At 41.3% G+C, this 25078-nt stretch overlaps 1 protein-coding gene across 1 annotated transcript; it reads left to right on the forward strand.

Annotated features, from left to right (window-relative positions):
• The first annotated feature begins 1408 nt into the window (after positions 1-1408).
• ZNF235 (zinc finger protein 235) lies at positions 1409-25078 on the forward strand. Its single transcript, XM_077849154.1, is given in 6 exon segments — positions 1409-1489; positions 2927-2988; positions 6811-6937; positions 7838-7921; positions 22217-24149; positions 24151-25078. Coding segments are annotated over 5 exon segments (2187 nt in total). The 5' UTR covers positions 1409-1489; positions 2927-2973; the 3' UTR covers positions 24179-25078.

Below are 25078 nucleotides of genomic sequence, written 5' to 3' on the forward strand. Positions count from 1 at the left end.
TCTAATAACCTTCTTGTATGGACCCTTTGGAGCAGCTCCTGGGAGCTCCCTCCTATTTACTAGGGCTGCTGCTCAATTCATGAATCCTTAAATAAGGCCAATTAGATCTTTGCATTTACTTGAATTATTATTTAACACAATTCTTTTTTTAAAAAAGGAAATTCAAGATAGTTCTCTTTGAGCATAATCAATGTTCGTATCAACTTTTTGTAAATTCTTAGCATACTGGAATAAATATAGCTCATGCCACAAAACAGTGAGAAGAGCCCTTTTGTGCCTTGTGGAATAAAGGAGGCAGAAGAGGCAAACACATTCCGCTTACCTCTGTTCCCTCCCCTCCCCAGAAGACACACAGCGTGGACAGCTTGGACACTGACGATTGAAACGTTCTACCTACCTACCTCCCTTCCCACAATTTATCCTGTTATGTTAATATAACGGTTCAGTTGTCATTAGCACGCCTTTACTATTCCCCGGGATTCCCGTCCAAGCAAATCGCTTGACTGTTCATCACAGGAACTTCCACAAGTTCCATCAACTCTGCAATCTTCTATCAACTCTTCAATTTCTCCGAAAGAAAGCAGCAACAGTTGGCACCTAAAAACCCTCGCTGTCCACTCCCCCCTCCCCCAATCCTGGACCTTAGTACCACGATCCTTACGCAAACTTAATCAAGTCCGTCGCATTGAAACAGAACTTGCCCTTCTCCATGAATTCCAACCCTGATTTCGTGGCCGTGTCAAGGTGCTGTGTGTGTGTCTGTTGCAGTGGTGTCCTCACCGCGATCAGCCATAAACTCCGTTTATTATCGACGGTTGCACTGGGGATACCAGAGGGGACATTCGATGCAGGTTTGAGATCCAATGTTCCCTAAGTTCAGCGTTAGGCGGTTCAGCCCAAGTCACATTTACGTTTCCCATATTGAGCCTACCCCTTGCTCCCGCTAAAAGTGTTGGTTAACTTCATAGTGCAAACTTCGTTTCTCTCTCTCTCTCTTTTTTTAAGATTTTATTTATGATAGACAGAGAGAGAGAGAGGCAGAGACAGGCAGAGGGAGAAGCAGGCTCCACGCAGGGAGCCCGACGTGGGACTCGATCCCGGTTTCCAGGATCACGCCCTGGGCTGAAGGCAGGCGCTAAACCGCTGAGCCACCCAGGGATCCCCCGTTTTTCTTTTATACAACCGAACTTTTTCAATTCGTAATTGCTTTCTCATGAGCTTCAAGAAATGTATAAAACAAAAAGAAATGTGACAGCTGCAGCGCCAGAGGAACTGCTCAAACCGAAGCCACCTTCGCCCAGAACGAGAGCAAGCCGGTGGGAAGCGCGATCCCGCGAGCTGCATTCTGGGAAACGTAGTCCAGCAGGTGCGCGAAACCCGAGGCGCTTCCCCTTGGGCATTCTGGGAAGTGTAGTCCAGGAGCCCGGTAGAGTCCGGGGCACTTCCGCTCCAGGAAGGCGAGGTCGGGGCCGAGGTTGCTGGCGGTGAGGTGAGTTCACCCCGTGTCGCTGCGGTCCCTCCGAGCCTTCTCGGTCTCGGCGTGGGGCCAGCAGCCAGCCGGACCCCGGTCCTGGGGAAGGGGAGCCGCGGCCGGCGGCGGCGGAGGGCGGGGACGGAGGCGGCGGCGGCACAGTGCCGCTGCCAGGCGGAGCCTCCGCGTCGGGGCGGGCGCGCGTGGCCAGCGGAGTTTGAAGGTCTCCCGCGCTCTCGGCGCCCCCGGCCCCCACCCCCGGCCCGGCCCTGCCGCGGGCGCCGCGTCCGCCTTGCCGGGAAACATTGCGCGAGCCACTTAGCATCCCCTTGCCTCGGTTTCCTCGTGCCTAAAGAGCATTAGTGCCTTCCCGGCGGTGCTTGGAGAATTCAACGGGATCAGCTGGGAAAGCTGCAGATCGGTGCCTCGCGCCGCGTCGGATGGCACCGCGCATCCTGTCCTCGTAACTCGGGGCCCCTGTGGTGGGGAAGCTCCCGAGAGCCCCTGAGAGCCAGCTCTGCCGCGGGGCCGGTCCTGGATTCCTGGTCTCTCCCGAGACACTTGTTGAGGAAGGAGAGTTCTCCTTAGCCGGACCCTGGCGAAAGTTCTTGGTGGTTTATCCCAGAGAAACGGCCGCGGTCCCGGCTTCGCGCAGTGCCCGCGGCGTGGCGCGTCCCTGACTGTTCACAGCTGCGTGCGTTCGTTCAAATGCACCAGGATTTCTTAGTCTGCGGTTTTTATTATTCTTTGCCTCCGTGCACACGGGAGAAACTTGGTGGAGGCTCTTCCGGCTTATTAATGACAAGCTCCAGTAATTACACATCTTAAAAATGGTGTTCAGTGCGGGACGGAGTAGGGGGGAAATCATGGCAGTTTATCGTTAGCAGGAGAATGAATGATCTGTGGGACAACCAGCGAGAAGGACTTTCCTTAGGGTGACGATAACTCACAGCCCAGAGCATTCAGCTCTGAATTCTAGGCTTCTTAAAACCTTCACTTTCCGGAGAGCACATCTGCAAGGGAGGTTTTGTGAAGCATAATAGCATCTGCTTGTGTGGCTCCGCAGGAAATGGGGAATACTGGCATTATGATGATCCCCGTTTACAGGTGACTGGATTGAGGCACAGAAAGATTAATAACTCGCTCAAGGTTTATCCTGCTAGTAAGTAGAAGGCAATAAGGAGAAATGCAGAATTTGAACCCAGGCACTTTGGTCCCAGTAAGTTATATTGCCTGTATGCCTCTCATTTCCTCATACCCAGGCTGGGGAATACTCTGGAAGCTGCCAGAAGCACTTAGATTAGGGACTGTTCATGAACTCACGCAGTTGATTGAGGGGGAAGCTGGAATCCAGCCCCGGGTCTGAGTTCTACTGGGGAAAGAGACACGTCTTCCTGTTGGCACAAAGTGCCACGTAGACTAGCAGCTCTCTCATGATGACTTTCCCTTCCACAGTTTTGCCTTCCCAAACTCTGCCCTTCCCCAGAAGGAGAAGGAGAAAAATGACCAAGTTCCAGGTAAGTTGGGTTTGCCTTTCTGTTCGTTAAAATGACATGTCATAAAGACTGGATGCATTTTTCCCCTGCTTGGGAAGGGTAAAAGGGAACCCAAGGCACATAATTGTTGTATACCAGGCTCTTGCACTTTGTTTCCAAACAATTGTGTGAAAATTAATAGATATTCTTTTAAAAATGACTTCCATATTACAGACGTGTTTACAAATCAGTTTTAATTGGTCCCACATTCTTTCTCATTTGTATTGACATGCCTAGATTTGTAATCATAGTTTAAGTATCATTTTGAATTTTGCAAATGTAATTTTATGTTACCTACACTTTAAATAGTCATATCATTTCCCATAATTTACCTACTGCTTTACTCCATTCTTCATTTACAGGCGGGTTTTACCATTTTAAAGATGTTTGCAGTAACAGTTTTCTTACATATAATCTTTCTTTCCATATGGAAATTCTTGAGATTTAAGTCATTTTTTTTCTCTTTGAAGTTTTAGGGACTCCATTGTTTTCTCACAAGAGGTGCCTCCCATTTTGTGATAAGAATGTCTAAAGTATGGTTTGGTGCAGCAGAGTCCATCTCAGAGTGAACTCTGAAAATAATTTTAGTTGTTTTCAAACAAGAAAAGCTAGATTTGGAGCATGCCTGGCCAGCTCAGTCTGTTGAGTGTGTGAATCTTGATCTCGGGGTCCTGAGTTCAAGCCGCATGTTGGCTGTAGAGCTTATTTAAAAATAAATAAATATTTTAAAATAATAATAAAGAGCTAGATTCTTTTTTTTTTTAAGATTTTATTTATCTATTCATAAAGACACACAGAGAGAGAGAGGCAGGCAGAGACACAGGCAGAGGGAGAAGCAGGCTCCATGCAGGGAGTCGGAGGTGGGACTCCATCCCAGGTCTCCAGGATCACACCTCTGGCTGCAGGGGGCGCTAAACCACTGTGCCACCGGGGCTGCCCTAGATTCTCTTTTTTATTCTAAGCTAAACCATGTGTGTATTATAGTTGAATGTTTGTTTTATTCATTAACATGTTAATATGTTTTAAAGAAGTACATATTTAATTTTAAAAATCTTTAGCACTGGGGCGCCTGGGTGGTTCAGAGATTGAGCCTCTATCTTTGGTTCAGGTCGTGATCCTGGGGTCCTGGGATCAAGTCCCACATCAGGCTCACTGTGGAGAATCTGCTTTTCCCTCTGCCCATGTCTCTGCCTCTCATGAATAAATAAATAAAATCTTTAAAAAATAAAAATCTTTAGCACTAGGGATTTGCCAGGCATTTAACTCTGTGGAACAGCTGTGTGAGGATGTAGATGGTCTTATCTGCATTTTAACATGAAAAAACCTTGTGAACCTTCAGATACCTACTGAAATCTACTCAGTGCCCAGGGACACTAACGTTCCCATCGCCTAAGCTGGGAGTTTCAGGTGTTCAATGAGAGTAAATGGAAAGACCCAGAAGAAAAGAGACTTCTCTATTCAGGAACCTGAAGCCAAGCTTCATGTGTGCTGGCATGTCTGGTAGACAGAGGACTCCAAAAATAATATTGTCCTCACCTTATTCCTTTTCTCAGTGGCTGTCTCTTCTTTTCAGATGTCTTAACTAGTTGTTTAGTATATAGATGCTCAGAACTCAAGCTAAAGTTGAGATAATTTTTATTTCCATACAGAAAAATTTGTGAGACGTATAGGAAACAGGAGTCGGGGTTAGGGGTTGGGGGGTGAAGGTGGGAATCTATACATACTAGGAAAAAGGCTTAATATTCTCAATAGGAATTTTACTGATCCATAAGATACTCCAGCAGGATTATGAATAAAGGAAATGAACAAGTAATATAAAAAAATCAAAAGATTTTTTAATTATTTGAATATAGTTGATAGTATGTTGAAACACAATCTTTTAGGGATGCCTGGGTGAGCTCAGCAGTTGAGCATTTGCCTTTAACTCAGGGCGTGATCCTACATCAGGGATTGAGTCTCACATCAGGCTTCCTGCATGGAGCCTGCTTCTCCCTCTGCCTATGTCTCTGCCTCTCTCATGAATGAATGAATGAATGAATGAATAAATAAATAAATATATTTTTTTAAAAAGACAATCGTTTAAAAAAATTAAATAAGTGGAGGGGTGCCTGGGTGGCTCCGATGGTTGAGTGTCTGATTCTTGGTTTTGGTTCAGGTCATGATCTCAGGGTTGTAAGACTGAGCCCTGAGTCAGGCTTCATACTCAGCACTGAGTCTCCTTGAGATCCTCTCCCTCTGCCCCTCCCCCTTCTCACTCTTTCTCTCCCTCTCTCTCAAAATCTTTTTTAAAAATTAAAAAAAAAAAATTAAGTGGAAATTTTTTAAAAAGTTGTTTTTATCACTTAACCAAATTACCCAACATTTAAAAAATAAGATAATGTCCAATTTTGGTCAGAATATAGAGAATCAGGGATACTTCTAATCTCTTACAGGAAGAGTTAATTGGGAAAATTGTCATTATATTAGCAAAATAAAGGTGCATATTTTTCAATAGTGCAATTGCCATTTCTTGGAACTTATCCTAGGGAAGTAACAAGACAGTTGGCAGAGATCTATATAAAAATGTTTTCTGCAGCATTTTAATAGTTAAAAAATTTATTGGGTTGTTTAATTACTTGGAATCATTAAATATATCCTAGATCATTTTTATGGAATACTATGCAACCAGGAATAATGAAGGTAACAGTAATAGTGATGGCTGACATTTGTTGAGTACTTAATGTGTGTCAGATGCTGCCCTAAGTCCTTTAGTCTCATTTGAGCCCTTCAAGTGCCTTATGTGGTACTATTGCACAGATAAGGACATTGAAGTATTGAGAAGTTAGGTGACTTGACCAGGGTCCCAAAGCCAATCATGGACAGAGTCTTAGAGGTATTTGGTCTCCAGAACATATGTTCTTAACCTCGACACTGATTGTTGCTGTGATTGACAGGTGGGGCATGCTCCTGAGAACACAGGTCCCTGCCCTGGAGGGGTGCTAACGGCCTGTTCGATGGGCACATGCTGATGATGGAGTAAAGGAGGGGGCACTATTCCATGCTGTTGGGATGAATTAACTCAAAATTTCTTACAAAATTTGGCTGTATTGGTGAAATTGTAAAATATGTGTATGACATGATTTGACAATGACAGTTCTAGAGACTTAACTACATAAGGGCACCATGGGGGCACCTGGGTGGCTTAATCTGTTAAGTGCTTTTGGGTCAGGTCATGATCCCAGGGTCCTGGGATGGAGCCCCTTGTCGGGCTCCCTGCTCAGTGGGGAGTCTGCTTCTCCCTCTCGCTCTGCTGCTCCCCCTGCTTATGCCCAATCAAATAAATAAATCTTTTTTAAAAAATTAAAAAAATAGGGATCCCTGGGTGGTGCAGCGGTTTAGCACCTGCCTTTGGCCCAGGGCGCGATCCTGGAGACCTGGGATCGAATCCCACGTCGGGCTCCCGGTGCATGGAGCCTGCCTGCTTCTCCCTCTGCCTGTGTCTCTGCCTCTCTCTCTCTCTCTCTCTCTCTCTCTCTGATGTGACTATCATAAATAAATAAAAATTAAAAAAAATTAAAAAAATATAAAGGGCACCATGTTACATGTACGGAAGTGTTTTTCTTCTCTTTCCTTCTCCCTCTGCGTTCCTCACATTTTTGGTGTGATTGTGGAAAGGGAAGAGGAGAAGCTGTTACTAAGGACAGTTGCTTAGATCTCTCAGAATGGGGAACCACTTTCCACATACTCCCTCTGCTGCCTCAGTGCTACCCCACTGCCAGTGGCCCGGTGGGTGCAGGATTGAGGTGTGTGTGCTTGGTGTTGTAGGAGGCGGTGACATTCAAGGACGTGGCCGTGGTCTTCAGTGAGGAGGAGCTGGGGCTGCTGGGCCCCGCCCAGAGGAAGCTGTACCGAGATGTGATGCTGGAGAACTTCAGGAACCTGGTCTCTGTGGGTGAGGACAGGTTGTTTCTGTAACTCATCCCCTCAAGCAGGGTTTCTTAACCTTGGCACTCTTGACCTTGAGGGGCAGATAATTCTGTATTATGAGGACTGTCCTCTGCATATTAGGATGTTCAGTGGCACCAGTGGCCTCTGCCCAGTAGTTCAAGGCATCAGGACTTCTCAGATATCAGAGTTTTCAAGTCCCTTTGGAGCACGGAGACCAGACGTTTCTAGTCTTTGCTCCAAGGTAGATGTTATCTCATGTAAATGAACTATAGAGGAACCGTTAAGCTTGTGTTCACCTGGCTCGATAGCTTGTAGATCATGGCCCATTGGTGGGTCAGGAATTTAATTTAGTAAATTGCGTCATCAGTCTTGTAGAAGACTTGGAGAACAGAGGAACAGTATCAGGGCTCCTTAGAATGGTGCACATAGGTGCACATGGCAGCAGTAACTGCAGGCTGTTTACAGTGAGGGGTCTCAGACTGGGAAGGATATAATAAAAACAGACTTTGGTTAGAAACAGTTCATCTGAGGGGCTTCTGGGGGCCTCAGTTGGATAAGCATCTGACTCTTGGTTTCAGCTCAGCTCATGATCTCAGGGTTGGAAGACTGAGCCCCGCCATCAGACTCTGCACTTGGCAGGAGTCTGCATGAGTTTCTCTCTCCCTCTGTCTCTCCTCCCACCTCATCTTAAAAGAATAAGAAACAGTTCATTTGATCATTTATTTCAAGAATTTGTGTGGTAGTAATATATTTCTAATGATACCAAGTGTATTTACTGTGGGTGGTGATAGGAAAGTGTTTGATAAACACTGCTTTGGGCAAGGGCATAGTACATTATGGGATCGGAACCAAAATTTTCCAGTACTTTTGCCCTTAATGTTTTTCACTTTTTATCTTTTTGTAGGGCATTCATCCTCCAAACCAGATGTGATATCCCAATTGGAGAGAGAGGAAAAGCTTTGCACAAAGGAGTTCCATACTCAAGGAGGTAGGCACTCAGCTAAGAATCATGCAGCTGGGGTCCTTGTAGGTGGCAGTGTTGTTCTGCCTCTGTTCTGGATAACCTTCATGTAGCAGCTAGAGAGACCCTTTGAAAACATTAAACACATCATGTCCCTCCTCTGCTTCAGATCCTCCATAGTCTTCTCCCTTCACTCAGAATCAAACCAGAAGTGTTAGGGGCACCTTAGTGGCTCTCAAGTGTCCGACTTATGGTTTGGACTCCAGTCATAATCTCAGGGTCATGAGCTCGAGCCCCCATGTCTGGCTTTGTGCTCAGTGTGGAATCTACTTGAGAGTCTCTCTCCCCCTCTGCCCCTGCCTGTGTTCTCCCTCTCAAATGAAACAAAACAAAACAACAAAATCAAGAAAATCCCAAAGTATTCAAGGGGGCTGGAAGGCCCTATGGTATGTGCTCATTCCCCCAGCTTAAACATTCATTCTACATCTTTCTCCAGTCACACCCTACCCCCCGCCCCATTTGTCTGCCAGCCTCACTTGTGCCCCATTTAGCACAAATATGCTTTACACGTCAGGATCTTTTCCATTCGCTTCTCTGGCTGGATTGCTGCCAGCCCGTGAACATTGGAACGCCCTGGCTTCTTACTCACTCATGTCTGTGAGAAGCCCTTTCTTCCAAGGCCTTCTCTGACTACCACTTAAAATGCCGTATCCTGTCACTCTCCATGTCCTTGACTTGTCTTAATTGTGTGTAAGCACTATACTGCCAGACTTACTAGCATATGTAATTTTTAAATTGTGGTAAAATATACATGACATAAAATTTATGTTAACCATCTCTCAGTGGACAGTCCAGTGGCATTAAGTACGTTCACATTGTTGTACAACCATCAGCACTGTCCATCTCCTGAACTTTTCCATCATCCCAAATTGAAACTACACATTAGATAATGACTCCCTGTCTTCCCTTACTCCAGTTCCTAGTAACCACTATTCTTAACTGTATCTGTGGATTCGACTATTTCAAATACCTCATGTCAGTGGAATCATGCAATATTTGCCATTCATGTCTGGTTTATTTCACCTAGCATGATGTCTTCAAGGTTGATCATGTCATAATATATGTCACAATTCCCTTCCTTTTGGGGGCACCTGGGTGGCTCAGTAGTTGAGTGTCTGCCTTCTGCTCAGGGTGTGATCCTGGGGTCCTGGGATCGAGTCCCGCATTGGGCTCCCCACAGGGAGCCTGCTTTTCCCTCTACCTCTGCTTCTGCCTCTGTGTATCTCTCATGAATAAATAAATAAAATCTTTAAAATAAAATTTTCTTCACCTGTTGATGGACATTTGGGTTGTTTGTACTATTTAGTTATCGTGAATAATGCTGCTGTGAACATGGGTGTACAAATACCTGCAAATCTCTGCTTTCCATTTTTTGTGTATATACCCAGAATAGAAATGCTGGATCATATGATAATTCTATTTTTAATTTTTGAGAAACCACCATACTGTTTTTCACAATAGCCACACTATTTTATGTTCCCACCAGCAGTACACAAGGGTTCCAGTTAATCCTCACCGACGCTTGTTGTTTTCTGTGTTTTTTTTTTTTTTTAATCTTAATTATAACCACCCTAATGGGTATGAAGTAGTATCTTGTTTTGATTTGCAGTTCTCTAATAATTAGTGATACTGAGCATCTTTTCATGTACTTGTTAGCCATTTGTGTATCATCTTTGGAGAAATGTCTCTACAAATCTTTCTTCCGTTTTGAGTCAGGTTGTTTGTTTTCTGTTGAGTTTTAAGAGTTCTTTGTATTCTGAATGCTAATCCCTTACCAGATTTGTGATTTACAAGTATTTCCTCATTCTGTGTGTGACCTTTTTACTCTATTGATAGTGTCTTTTGATGCATAAGAGTTTATAATTTTCATTAAATTCTCAAATGTGTCTGCTTCTTTTGATCCCTGTGCCTTTGGCGTCATATCCAAGAAATCATCGTCAGGTCCAATGTTATGAAGCTTTTGCCCTCTGTTTTCTCATAGGAGTTTTATAGTTTTAGCTCCTATGTCTAGATCTTTAATGCATTTTAAAGTAATTTTTAAATATAAAAGAATGGTCTGATTTCATTCTTTTGCATGTGGATATCCAATTTTTCTAGCACCGTTTATTGAAAAGACTGTCCTTTTTCCCACCGAATGGTCTTCACACCCTTGTCAAAAACCATTTGACTGTGTTTGTGGTGGTTTATTTCTGGGCTTTCTAGACTGTTCCTTTGGTCTATTTGTCTTTATGCCAGTACCCCCACTGTTTTGACTACTGCAAGTTTATAGTAAATTTTGAAATCAGGAAGTGAGTGCCTCCAACTTTTTCTTTTTTTAAAGGTGGTTTTTTTTTGTTGTTGTTTTGTTTTGTTTTGTTTTTTTTTGGCTACTCAGGGTCCTTGAGATTCCATGTGAATTTTAGGATGGATTTTTCTGTTTCTGTATTGTTGGGATTTTGATAGAGATTGCATTGAATCTGTAGATCCTTTTGGGTAGCACTGATGTCTTAACAGTATTAAATCTTCCAATCCATGAACATGGGCTCATTCTATTTTTTTATGTTTTTAATTTATCAATGTTGTGTAGTTTTCAGTGCACATGTCTTTCACCTCCTTGGTTAATTCCCAAGTATTTTATTCTTTTTGGTGCTATTGTGTATGGAACTGTTTTTTCAATTTCCTTTTAGATTGTTCATTGTTTGTATGTAGAAATGCAGCTGATTTTGTGTTAGATTTTGTAACTTGCTACTTTGCTGAATTTATTAACGATTTTTATGTGGAATCTTTAGTTTTCCACATATACAATCATATCATCGATGAACAATTTTACTTCTTCCTTTCCCATTTCGATGCCTTTTATTTCTCACCCAATTTCTCAGGCTAAAACTTCCAGTACTGTGTTGAATATTAGGGACAAAAGTAGGCATCCTTGCCTTATTCTTGATATTGGAGGGAAAGCTTTCAGTCTTTTCACCATTGAGTCTTGTGTGTGATGTGTGTTTTTCATTTATGACTTATTATGTGGAGACAGTTTTTTTCTATTCCTAGCTTGTTGAGAGTTTTTATCATGAAAGTATTTTGAATTTTATCATATGCTTTTTCTACATTAACTGAGATGATTATGTGTTTTTTTCCTTTATTTTGTTAATGTGGTATATCACATTGATTTTTTGTGTGTTGAACCATCCTTGCATTTCAGGAATAAGTCCCACTTGGTCATGTTGTAGTATTTCTAATATACTACTGAATTTGGTTTGCTAGTATTTTTAGATCAGTATTCATAAGGCATATTTGTCTGTAGTTTCCTTTCTTACTGTGTCTCTCTCTCTGGCTTTAGAGAGAGGTCAGGCAGTACTGGCCTCACCATATAAGTAAGGAAGTTTTCCCTCCTTTTCTGTTTTTCTTTGGAAGAGTTTAACAAGGATTGTTGCTCTTCTTTAAATGCTTGGTAGAATTCACCAGTGTAGCCATCTGGTCCCTACTTTTCTTTGTTGGGAAGCTTTTGATCACTGATTCAATCTTTTTAGTAGTTATAGGTCTATTTAGGTTTTCTGTTTCTTCATGATTCAGTCTTATGATATGGAATTTATCCATTTTATCTGTCATCCAGTTTGTTGGCATACAATTATTCATAGTGCTGTCTTATAATCTTTTTTGTTTCTCTACAGTCAGTAGTGGCATCCCCACTTTAATTTCTAATTTTAGGAATTTAAGTCTTCACTCTTTTCATAGCCACTCCAGCTAAATGTTTGTTTATTTTGTTGATCTTTTGAAGAACCAGCTGTTTCTCATTGATTCTTTTTCTGTTTTTCTGTTCTCTAGTTTATTTACCTCTGCTCTTTGTTATTTCCTTCTACTACCTTTGGGTTTAGTTCTTTTTCTTCTCTTTTTTTTTTCTAAGAGCATATGCAAGCAAGGGGGAGGGGCAGAAGGAGAGGAAGAGAGAATCTCAAGCAGGGTCCATACAGCATGAAGTTTGATGTGGGCCTGGGTCCCACAACCTCGCGATCATGACCTGAGCTGAAATCAAGAGTCAGACACTCAACTGTTTGAGCCACCCAGGCACCCAAGTTTGTTCTTTTTCTTTTCTTTTTTTTTTAAATTTTTTATTTATTTATGATAGTCACACAGAGAGAAAGAGAGAGAGAGAGAGAGAGACATAGGCAGAGGGAGAAGCAGGCTCCATGCAGCAGGAGCCCGACGTGGGATTCGATCCCAGGTCTCCAGGATTGCGCCCTGGGCCAAAGGCAGGCGCCAAACCACTGCGCCACCCAGGGATCCCATCTTTTTCTAGTTCCTTATGATATAAACCATTTTTTTTTAATGATGTAAGGTTTTATTGTTGATTTGAGATCTTTTTTATTTTTCTAGTTTTACTGAGGTAACATTGACCTAATGTTGCCTAAGGTGTACAACATAATGATTTGATATTTGTACATATTACAAAATGATTACTGTAATAAGTTTGGTTAACATCCATTACCTCATATAGTTAATTTTTCTCCTTGTGATGAGAACTTTTAAGATCTACTCTTTAGAAACTATCATACATATAATACAGTATTGTTAACTGTAGTTATGTTGAACATTACATTTCCAGAATTTATGTTTTTTTAAGACTTATTTATTTATTTGAGATAGAGAATCTCCAGCAGACTCCCTACTGCGTCCAGAGCCTGACCTGGGCTCAATCTCATGACCCTGAGATCATTACCTGAATGGAAATCAAGAGTCAGATGCTTAACCAACTGAGCCACCCAGGTGCCCCTTATTATCTTATACCAGAAAGTTTATACCTTGTGACCACTTTTACTTCATTCCCCCACCCCCTCCAACTCTGGCAACCTCAGATATTATCTCTGTTTCTCTAAGTTTGATATTTTCAGATTTTACATATGAGATCATACAGTGTTTGTCTTTCTGTGCCTGACTTATTTCACTTAGCATAATGGCTGAAGCCATGGGTCCATCCATGTTGTCACAAATGGTAGGATTCTCTTTTTTATGGCTGAATAGTATTCCTGTGTGTGTGTAAGTGTCACATTTTCTTTATTCATCAGTTGATGCACATTTAGATCATTTCCATGTCTCAGCTGTTGTAAGTAATGCTATAGTGGACATGAGGGTATAGAGATCTTTCAGACAGTGATTTTGTTTCCTTTGGATATATATCCAAAAGTACAATTGCTGTATCGCTTTTTAATGCAAGTATTTATAGATACAAATTTTCCTTTTTGCACTGCTTTCACTGTATCTCCTAAGTTTTGGTATATTGGATTTTCATTTTCTTTTTTTAATTTAAATTCAATTAGCCAACATATAGTACATCATTAGTTTCAGATGTAGTGCTCAAGGATTTATCAGTTGCATGTAACACTCAGTGTCCATCACATCACATTCCCTCCTTAATGCCCATCACCCAGTTACCCCATCCCCACCCACCTCCCCTCCAGTGACCCTCAGTTTGCTTCCTTTGGTTAAGGTTTTTCTCCCTCTCTGATGACGTCTCATTCAGTTTTCCTCCCTTCCCATATGATCCTCTGTGCTAGTCCACATATGAGTGATTTTCATTTGTCTCAAAATATTTTCTAATTTCCTTTGTGATTTTTTTCTTTAATTTATTGGTTATTTACAGTTTTAATATCCAAATATTTGTGAATTCTTAGGCTTCCTTCTGCATTTGATTTCTTGTTTCAATACTGTGATTAGGAAAGTTTGTTATAGGATATCAATCTTTTTAAATTTGTTAAGACTTGTTTTGTGGCTTAACATATAGCCTGCCCTGGAGAATGCTCCATGTGTACTTGAGAAAAATGCATGTTCTGCTGCTATTGGGTGACATTTTCTGTTCATCAGCTTGTAGTATTAAGTTCTCTATTTCCTTGTTGATCTTTCATCTGGTTCTATCCATTACTGAAAGTAAATATTGAATTCTTCTATTACTATTAGTAGCTATTTGTCTCTTCCATTTGGTTTATATTTGCCTCATATGTTTGGAATTCTGAGTTTAGTGTATACATGTTTATAATGATTATATCTTCTTGGTGCTTTGACCCTTTATCAATATAGATTATTTCCTGTAATAGCATTTAAAAGTCTATTTTGTCTGACGTCAGTATAACCATCCAGCTCCCTTTTGCATGGAGTATCTTTCTATCACTTTCGAGCTATGTGTGTTCTTAGATATAAAGTCTCTCAGCCATTAGAAACAACGAATACCCACCATTTGCTTCGACGTGGATGGAACTGGAAGGTATTATGCTGAGTGAAGTAAGTCAATTGGAGGACAATCATCATATGGTTTCACTCATGGGGAATATAAAAAATAGGGAAAGGGATCATAGACAAAGGAGAGAGAAAATGAGTGGGAAAAATCAGAGAGGGTGACAAAACATGAAAGACTCCTAACTCTGGGAAACGAACAAGGGGTAGTGGAAGGGGAGATGGGTGGGAGGATGGGGTGACTGGGTGATGGGCACTGAGGGAGAGCACTGGACGGGATGAGCACTGGGTGTTATACTTTATGTTGGCAAATGGAACTCCGATAAAAAAATATACAGAAAAAGATAGAGTGTCTTGTAGACAACATATATCTGGGTCATGTGTTTTTAGTCCATTCTTCCAACTTATAATCGCTTAGGGCATGTAATCCATTTATATTTAAAGTAATTACTGATAGGGAAGAACTTTTGTCATTTTGTTTTTTATATTTGTTTCATGTATGTCTTAAAGGTTTTTTGCCCCTCTTTTCATTAGTGCGTTTGTTTATGTTTAGTTGATTTTTTTTGTAGTGACACATTTCAATTCCATAATTTTTATTTTTATGATTTTTATGATTTTATTTTATTCATGAGAGGCAGAAAGAGAGAGAGGCAGAGGGAGAAGCAAGCTCCATGCAGGGAGTCTGACATGGGACTCGATCCCGGGTCTCCAGGATCACGCCCTGGGCTGAAGGCAGCGCTAAACCGCTGATCCACCGGAGCTGCCCCCATAATTTTTTTTAAAGATTTATTTTAGAGAGAGAGTGTGCAAGCAAGGGGTGGGGCAGAGAGAGAGAGAATCCTCAAGCAGACTCTCCACTGAGCATGGACTCAGGGCTTGATCCCATGACCCTGAGATCATGATTTGAAATCAAGAGTTGAACCCTTAACCAACTGAACCACTCAGGCATCCCTCAATTCTATAATTCTCACCAGATCTAATATGTGCGGGTTATTGCCATACTAACCAATTAGTCAAGATACTGGCTGAGTGTCATCTTGATTCTGACACCATCTGTCAGGATATAGTGTCAGATCCTACAGGTTAAGAGCTTAGTCAGTCCTACAAGATTCCCACCTCTCACCCTGTAGCCCCTTTCAGAGGCCAATCACAAGTCCAGGTTGTTAACTGTGCTTCAGAGGTTCCTGCAACCCCCACCTTGGGTTCAGTTAATTTGCTTGAGTGGCCCACAGAACTCAGATATGGTTTACTTACTAAATTGTCAATTTATTATAAAAGGATATAACCCAGAACAGCCACATGGAAGAGGTGCATAGGGCAAAGTACGTGGGAAGGGGTGCAGAGCGTCCAGGCTCTCTCTCTGAGCTCACCACTCTCCCTGCATCTCCACATGTCCCCCAACCTGAAAGCTCCCCAAAACCCTTCCTTTCAGATTTTAATGGAGGCTTCATTACTTAGGCATGATTGATTAGGTCATTGGCTATTAGTGATTGATTCAGCCTTCTGCCCTTCTCCCTTTCCCAGAGGTCAGGAGGTGGGATTGAAAGTTCCAAACCAGTCTGCCTCCTTAGAGTATTTCCAGAAGTCCACTCATTAACCTAAACTCAGATGTGGTTGAAAGAGGTTTGTTAGGAAGCATAGGACACCCATGTCACCTCTATGGCTGTGGAAGGACTTCAGGAACTGAGGACAATAATAAGGTAACAATGATACTCCCGCTGTACTTTTGTCTTAGGAAATTCTAAGGGAGATGCCTGGGTGGCTCAGCGGTTGAGGGTCTGCCTTTCACTCAGGGTGTGATCTCAGGGTCTGGGATTGAGTTGCACATCAGGCTCCCTGCGAGGAGCCTGCTTCTCTCTCAGCCTGTGTCTCAGTCTCTCTCTCTGTGTGTCTCTCATGGATAAATAAATCTTAAAAAAAAAAAAAAAAAGGAAATTCTAAGGATTTAGGGATCTATGGTCCAAGAATTGAAGACCAAAATACATATTTATTATAAACCACAATATCATGTTTTATAGGGTTCAGTGGATAGGTTTTATATATCTTTAGCTTTTCAAAAGAATTTTATTTTTCGACACTATAAATAGAACTATTTCATTTCTCAGTTATGCTCTTTTACAACATAGGAAATACAATCGGTTTTTGACATCAACCTTGTAGTCTGCAGTCTTCCCATGTTGGTACATTCTAGAAACATTTTAGTACCTTTTTTATACATTCCTATAGACTTTCTGTGTAGAAAATTATGATCTACAAATGTGTATTCTTTCCAGTATGAATGCCTTTGGGTTTTTTGATGGTTTGTTTGCCTGATGCGTGTGCACAGCATTCAGTCTTTTACCACTGATAATGATACTTAGTCATACACTTTTTTGGGGGGTTGAGTTCCCGTCTTAGTTTCAGTTTTTTTCTTTATCGTGAATGGGTAACAGTATATGTATGTACGTATTTTGTAAAATGCTTAGTCTGCATTTACTGAGATGATTATAAGATTTTTTTCCTTCATGCTATGAATATGGTAAAATGCATTGGTGATTTCACATGTTAAAACAAGCTTGCATTCCCTTCTATTAAAAAACAAAATTTAGCTGACTAAATTTTAAAGATTTTACTGGCTTTATTCAGTGATTCATAAATCAGGCAACATCATTACAGCAGATAGAAAAGCTCCCAGAGATCTATATAAAAGATTTCGACAGCAAAATGGAACAGGAGCAAGGCAATTATAGGAGGCAAAGAAGGAGGTTGGTTATTGCAGGGTTACCTTCCTTTAAGAGGATACAGGGGATTCCTACTACAGCTGATCTGGGGATTCCTGATTGATTGGTTTAAGATCCCATTTCTGGGTTAGCCAAAATTGTAATTAAGTCTTGGTTTGGTGGCATGGGGTATAGCATAAGCAACTCCATTTGGGTCCTCTTGTCTTGTTTTTATTTTTATTATTTTTTTAAAGATGTATTTATTTGAGAGACACAGAGACATAGGCAGAGGGAGAAGCAAGCTCCCTGTGGGGAGCTGGATGCGGGACTTGATCCCAGGACCCTGGGATCACATAGATGCTCAACCACTGAGCCAACCAGGCGCCCCTGTTTTTAACACTGGGATTAACCCCACTTATTCATGATGTACTAGTGTTTTTTTATTATGTTTCTAGAAACAAGATTCATTCTTTGTTAAGGATTTTTGCACTTTATGTTGAGGGGTTTTGATTTGCCATTTTCTTGAGACTTGATGTCTTTGTCTGATTTTGATATCAAGTAACACTGGCCTTATACAATAACTCAAATATACCATCCTCTTATATTTTCTGAAAGGATTCGTATAGGGCTGGTATTACTCCTTTTCTGACTGCTAATTGGAATCCACTGGTGAAGTTGGTGTTTTGTGAGAATGTCTTTATGAATTAAATTTCTGAACTATTTAGATTTTTTGCTTTTCTTGCAACAGATTTGGTAATTTGTATGTTTCAGGGAATTAGTATATTTTTAAAAATTTGAGTTGTTGAATATATCTCCTTATTTTAATGCTTCTAAGATCTATAGTAAAATTCTATCTTTCATGCTTAATGTTGAACTTTCCCTACTTGTTTCATTTGATTTTTACTCTGATTTCCTTAATTCCTCTTTTCATGGCTTCTTGAGGTGGAACCTTAGGTTTTTCATTTTACACTTTGTTTTCTGATATAAACTTTTAACACTATAAAATTATCTGAGTTCCGTTTAACTGCACACCAGAAATAGAAATATAATGAATATTATATCACAAAGTATTTTCTAACATCCCATGAAATTTCCTGTTTGACATGTGGGTTATGTAGAGTATATTTAATTTTGATATTCTTAGGACTTTTCTGGATATCTTAAGTTTTTTAAAATCTAATTTTTTAATTGAAGTATAGTGGACATGCAGTGATAGTTTCAGGTAGGCAACATAGTAAATAGACAACTGTATATACATTATGCTACTATCTGTCAGCATACAGCACTGTTACAATACCGTTGATTGTATTACTTATGCTGTACCTCTCATCCCTGTAACTCATTCATCCCACAGTTGGAATCCTGTACTTCGTACTCCCTTCACCTATTTTGCCCGCCATTCCCCCGCCCCCACCAGCAACCACCAGTTCTCTGTTATTTACAGGTCTATTTTTGCTTTGTTCATATGTTTTGATTTTTAGATTCCACCTATAAGTGAAATCAAAAGGTATTTGTCTTTTTTTTAAGGATTTTATTTATTCATGAGAGACAGAGAGAGAGAGAGAGAGAGAGAGAGATGGGCAGAGGGAGAAGCAGGCTCCATGCAGGAAGCCTGATGTGGAACTCCACCCCAGCCCCAGGATCATGTCCTGAGTTGAAGGCGAATGCTCAACCACTGAGCCACCTAGGCGTCCCTTCTTTGACTTATTTCACTCAGCATAATGCCTTCTAGGTCTACCCATGTTGTTGCAAATGGCAAGATCTTACTCTTATGAGTAATATTCCATTGTGTTTATGTCTGTGTGTATACCACCCACATATTTTATCAGTTCATCTGTTGATGGACACTTGGGCTGCTTCCATGTCTTGGGTCTTGTAAATAGTGCTGCAGTAAACATAGAGGTGCATATAGCCTTTTGAATTCGTGTTGCGTTTTTTTTGTGTGTGTGTGGGTTTTTTTGTTTGTTAAGTACCCATTAGTGGAATTACTAGCTTATGTGCTAATTCTATTTTTAATTTTTTGAGAAACCTTCATACTGTTTCCCACAGTGGCTGCAAATTCCCACCAGTAGTGCACAAGCGTTCCTTTTTCTCCACATCTTCACCAACACTTAAAATTTTTTAAATCAGATTTTTATTAATTCAAATTCAGTTAACATATAATGTATTATTAATTGCAGAGGTAGAGGTCAGTGATTCATCTGTCTTATATGATGCCCAGTACTTGGGACGCCTGTGTGGCTCAGCGGTTTGGCGCATGCCTTTGCCCTGGGGCGTGATCCTGGGTCCCGTAATTGAGTATCGTGTTGGGCTCCCTGCATGGAGCTTGCTTCTCCCTCTGCCTGTGTCTCTGCCTCTCTCTCTCTCTCTCTCTCTCTCTGTGTCTCTCATGAATAAATAAATTTAAAAAAAAAAGATTTAACACCCAGTGCTCATTACTTCATGTACCCTCCTTAATGTCCACTGCCTAGTTACCCCATCCCCCAGTTACCTCTTCTCCAGCAACCGTTTCCTGTGATTAGGAGTCTCTTACAGTTTGTCTCCCTCTCTGATTTCGTCTTGTTTTATTTTTTCCTCTCTTCCTCTGTGATCCTCTGTTTTGTTTCTTAAATTCCACATGAGTTAGATCATATGGTAATTGTTTTTCTGTGATTGACTAATTTCACTTAGCATAATACTCTCTAGTTCCATCCATGTCATTGCAAATGGCAAGATTTCATTTTTTTTTTTGATGGTTGAGTATCATACAATATTCCATTGTATATATCCACATCTCCTTTATCAATTCTTCTGTTGATGGATCTATGGGTTCTTTCCATAGTTTGGTTATTGTGGACATTGCTGCTATAAACATTGGGGTGCAGGTGCCTTTCACATCACTACATTTGTATTTTGGGGATAAATACCCAGTAGTGCAATTGCTGGGTCGTAGGGTAGCTCCATTTTCAACTATGAGGAACCTCCACACTGTTTTCCAAAGTGGCTGTACCAGCCTGCATCCCCACCAACAGCATACAAGGGTTTCTGTTTCTCCGAATCCTCATCAGCATCTGTCGTTTCCTGACTTGTTAATTTTAGCCATTCTGACTGGTGTGAGGTGGTATCTCGAAGTGGTATTTCCCTGATGCCAAGTGATGTTGAGTATTTTTTCATATGTCTGTTGGCCATTTGTAGGTCTTCTTTGGAGAAATGTCTGTTCCTGTGTTCTGCCCATTTCTTGATTGGCTTTTTTTTTCCTTTGGATGTTGAGTTTGATAAGTTCTTTACAGATTTTTGGATACTAGCCCTTTATCTGATAAGATATTTGCAAATATCCTCTCCCATTCTGTTGGTTGTCTTTTGGTTTTGCTGTTTCCTTTGCTGGGCAAAAGCTTTTTATCTTGGTGAAGTCCCAATAGTTCATTTTTGCCTTTGCTTCCCTTGCCTTTAGAGACGTGTCTTACAAGAAGTTGCTGCAGCCAAAGAGGTTGCTGCCTGTGTTATCCTCTAGGATTTTGATGGATTCCTGTCTCACATTTAGGTCTTTCATCCATTTTGAGTCTACCCTTGTGTATGCTGTAAAGAAATGATCCAGTTTCATTCCTCTGTGTGTGGCTCCAATTTCCCCAACACCACTTGTTGAAGAGACTTTTTTCCATTGAATATTCTTTCCTGCTTTGTCAAAGATTAGTTGACCACAGAGTTGAGGGTCCATTTCTGGGTTCTCTATTCTGTTCCACTGAGCTCTGTGTCTGTTTTTGTGCCAGTAACATACTGTCTTGGTGATTACAGTTTAAAAAAAAAAAGATTTTATTTATTCATGAGAGAGAGGCAGAGGGAGAAGCAGGCTCCCTGCAAGAAGCCCGATGCAGGACTTGATCCCAGACCACTGAGCCACCCAGGCGTCCCATGATTACAGCTTTATAATACAGCTTGAAGTCCAGAATTGTGACTCCTCCAGCTTTGATTTTCTTTTTCAGCATTCCTTTGGCTGTTTGGGTTCTTTTCTGGTAGGTTTGGTTTTTTGGAGATCTTATTTTCCTTTGTAGGCGTTAGGTTTTGTTGTTTGCCACCAGGAACTAGGCAGCTTCCTCCCAACCTCATCACACACTCACCAGGACACCTCACCTCCCAACCTCATCACACACTCACCAGGACGGATGAGGCAAAAACACAAATTTTGCACAGCTTTGAGTACATCTTTTACTTGGTTAAACATTATCTTGGTTGTTGCAGCTCAGCTAGTTTTAAAATTTTTCACAAAATGTTTGTATGATGTTGGTTATTTGTTGCTCCTGTGTGGGACCTAGGACTGGACCATCCCACTCTGCCCTCCTGCTTACCTCTGTCACTCTTTTAGCTCTTTGAGTCTATTTCAGACAGTCCTAAAGACCTTGTCTGACACTGCTGATACTCATCTTAGGTAATTCATTGCTGCCACTTTATCTTATTTTTTATTCCTTCAAGTAGGCCATATTTTTCCTGGGTTGGCTGGAGTTTTGTTTTGGTTTTTGTATGCTTTTATGTTGTTGAAAGTTGGGCATTTGAGAAAGCATCTTTTGAGACCAGCTATTTTCCAGGAAAGACCTTTACTACTGTGCAAGGTGTATTCTGACCTCCTGGGTTCCCCAATGGTGAGGGCTTAAGGTCATCTCAGAATATTCTGAGCATGTGTCTTGCCTGGGCCTATGTATGTGTTTTTTTTTTTTTTTTTTTTTTTAATTCCTTCATACACAAAGATGCTTTTAAGTGTCTGAATCCCCCAAAGACTATCACCCTAGCTTTATGGGGACATAGGTGTTCACTTGTGTTCTTCACACACAATCTTCTCCCCAGCCTTCTGTGGGTCTGTAGTTCCCCTGAAGCTCCCACGAGGCCTGCTGCAGCTTCCTATTGGGTTTCCTCATCGTGTCCCCAAGTCAGAGCAGACACCTGTCCCTCTGGCGGCCCCCAAGCAGGGTAGAGTAGCACAAATAAAGTTAGCTCAGCTCTGCTTTGCCTGCTTTGAAGTAGGGAATTGGGAGGTGGGTTTCTGCATCCTTCAAATGGGACCTTACCATAAGTAAAAATACCACTATGTTTAAAAGTAGCTGCACATGAGAAGGGGGGAAAGCCTACACAGCCACAGGTCAAGACACATGCTCAGAAGAGACCCAAGAAGACCTTAAACCCTCACTCGGGGCTACTCCCAAATTTCCTCCCATTTTAAACGTGTATTTTTTTTTCTATTGGACCATCCCTTGTTTGCTGTAGATCTTTGTTTTTCAGCTAGCCTCTAGTTTTTAACGTTTCCCCTGGGGAACAAGGGTTTGGAGCTCTTTCATTCACCACCTTGTTGATGTCATACTCTCTGTACCTAATTCTTTGTTCTTTATCCTTCCAGGAGGCAGGAATCAAAAGGAGATGGAGACTTTTCATGAAGCAGGAATAAGGTGCCTTTCATTAGGGGAGCTTTCATGTTGGCAAATCAAGAGACATGTGAGCAAATTAACCAAAAATCAAGACTCTGTGATAAATATTCAAGGAAAGAGTTCTCAGCTCCCCGACCAGTGTGATTCCCCCTGTCAAGTTGGAGCAGGAATATGTATTCAGGCTTCTGTGGAGGACAGCTGTATAATGAATCTTATAGAGGATCATTCTAATATTATTGAAAATCAAGAATTTCTGGCCCAGAGAGCTCCGAATTCTTGGAGTAAAATATATCTCAGCGAAATGCAGAATTATCAGAGAAGTTGTAAGCAGACTCCAATGAAAAACCAGTTATGTATATTTGCTCCGTATGTTAACATTTTCAGTTGTGTTTCACACCACCATGATGATGATACAGTGCACAAAAGAGACAAAGCTCACAACAATTGTGATAAAGACATCTTAAAGGTGTCCCCTCTCACCCAGCAGACCTACCACTGTAGCGAATGTGAGAAAGCCTTCAGTGATGGCCCCAGCCTTGAACTCCATCAGCAGGTACACTCTGGAAAGAAGTCCCCCCCTTATAGCACACACGAGAAGGACCCTGGTTATAGCTCAGCTATTCCTGTTCAACAAAGTGTTTACACAGGAAAAAAACGCTATTGGTGTCATGAGTGTGGGAAGGGTTTCAGTCAGAGCTCAAACCTGCAAACTCATCAGAGAGTCCACACAGGGGAGAAGCCCTATTCGTGCCTTGAGTGTGGTAAGAGCTTTAACCAGACCTCACATCTTTATGCCCATTTGCCTATTCACACAGGAGAGAAACCCTACAGATGTGAAAGTTGTGGGAAGGGCTTCAGTCGTAGCACAGATCTGAATATTCATTGCAGAGTTCACACTGGAGAGAAACCTTACAAGTGTGAGGTGTGTGGGAAGGGCTTCACTCAAAGGTCACATCTCCAGGCCCACGAGAGAATCCATACTGGAGAGAAACCATATAAATGTGGAGATTGTGGTAAACGCTTTAGTTGTAGCTCAAATCTTCATACCCATCAGAGAGTCCACACTGAAGAGAAACCCTACAAGTGTGATGAGTGTGGGAAGTGTTTCAGTTTGAGCTTTAATCTTCATAGTCATCAACGAGTCCATACAGGAGAGAAACCATACAAGTGTGAAGAGTGTGGGAAGGGTTTTAGTTCAGCCTCAAGTTTCCAGAGCCATCAGAGAGTTCACACAGGAGAGAAACCATTTCGATGCAATGTGTGTGGTAAAGGCTTCAGTCAAAGCTCGTATTTTCAAGCCCATCAGAGGGTCCACACTGGAGAAAAACCGTACAAATGTGAGGTGTGTGGGAAGCGCTTCAATTGGAGCTTGAATCTTCACAATCATCAGAGGGTCCACACAGGAGAGAAACCTTATAAATGTGAAGAGTGTGGGAAGGGCTTTAGTCAAGCCTCAAATCTTCAAGCTCATCAGAGTGTCCATACTGGGGAGAAGCCATTCAAATGTGATGCGTGTCAGAAGCGATTCAGCCAGGCCTCACATCTTCAAGCCCATCAGAGAGTCCACACCGGAGAGAAACCATATAAATGTGATACATGTGGTAAGGCCTTTAGCCAGAGGTCAAATCTTCAAGTCCATCAGATAATTCACACTGGAGAGAAACCGTTTAAATGTGAGGAGTGTGGGAAAGAATTTAGTTGGAGTGCTGGGCTCAGTGCTCATCAGAGAGTTCACACAGGAGAGAAACCATATACATGTCAGCAGTGTGGTAAGGGCTTCAGTCAGGCCTCACATTTCCACACACATCAGAGGGTCCACACTGGAGAAAGGCCATACATATGTGATGTCTGTTGTAAAGGCTTCAGCCAGAGATCACATCTTGTCTATCATCAGAGAGTCCACACTGGAGGAAATCTATAGATGTGAGGTGTGATGTCGTCTTTGTTAAAGTTCACGTCCTCATCTCTACTGGAAGATCAATGCTGGTAATTGTGGAATGTTCCTTCCAAACTCAGAAGCCTCAAGGAATCTTCACATGCAAATCAGCTCTGTAAAATGCTGTTTTAAGGACTCAGTTGGGAGATAAATTCTTTGCAAACATCACATTTAATAGATGAGAGAAAACCTATAAATACAATCAGTGTTTATACGAGAATTCTGAACGTCCCAGTTTTCAAGATGCAACACAAAAGAATTTCAAAGTTCATCTGAATTTACCCAGGAAAGAAGCCTTATAAATGAAGACAAGGGGGGCAGGACTTTAATGAAAGTATAATGATGGACAAATAAAATTAATGGCAACAGCAATGTAACCTCCATGTAGGGAGGGAGGTTTTTCACTACTTTATCTCTACCATGTAGAAGTGTGCTTGGCTCATAATAGATGCCCAGCAATTACTGAACAAAGTGAGAAAATCTAGGATAAATATTTGGAAATTCTACTCCCCTACCCTGATTTCATAACATACTCAAAGGGAACCCTGCTAGTAGCCTTAATGAGATTAATTTCTGGAAACATTCAATTACAGAAAATCATGCCATGCTGCCATCCACAGTAATGCAAATTTGGATGAATTTGTGAATGGCCCCCATCCTCCATCTGGCCCTGGTTTGTTGTAGTCAGGACATGTGTACAGTGTAATATTTAGTATCATTAGTTTGTATTTTATAGACTAAAAAAATACTGTTTTTAATCTAATAATATGATACAACAATTTATATGCTTGGAAATTTTGGATCCTAATACATTAAGGTAGGATTTCACTGTAACTCTTTGAAAGTTTAAAAGTAGTTATTAATGACAAGTTTTTTAGTAAACTTGAATTGTTAGTAA

Source organism: Canis aureus, chromosome 1 (genome assembly GCF_053574225.1).
Source record: "Canis aureus isolate CA01 chromosome 1, VMU_Caureus_v.1.0, whole genome shotgun sequence".
In the NCBI taxonomy this organism is placed as follows: domain Eukaryota; kingdom Metazoa; phylum Chordata; class Mammalia; order Carnivora; family Canidae; genus Canis; species Canis aureus.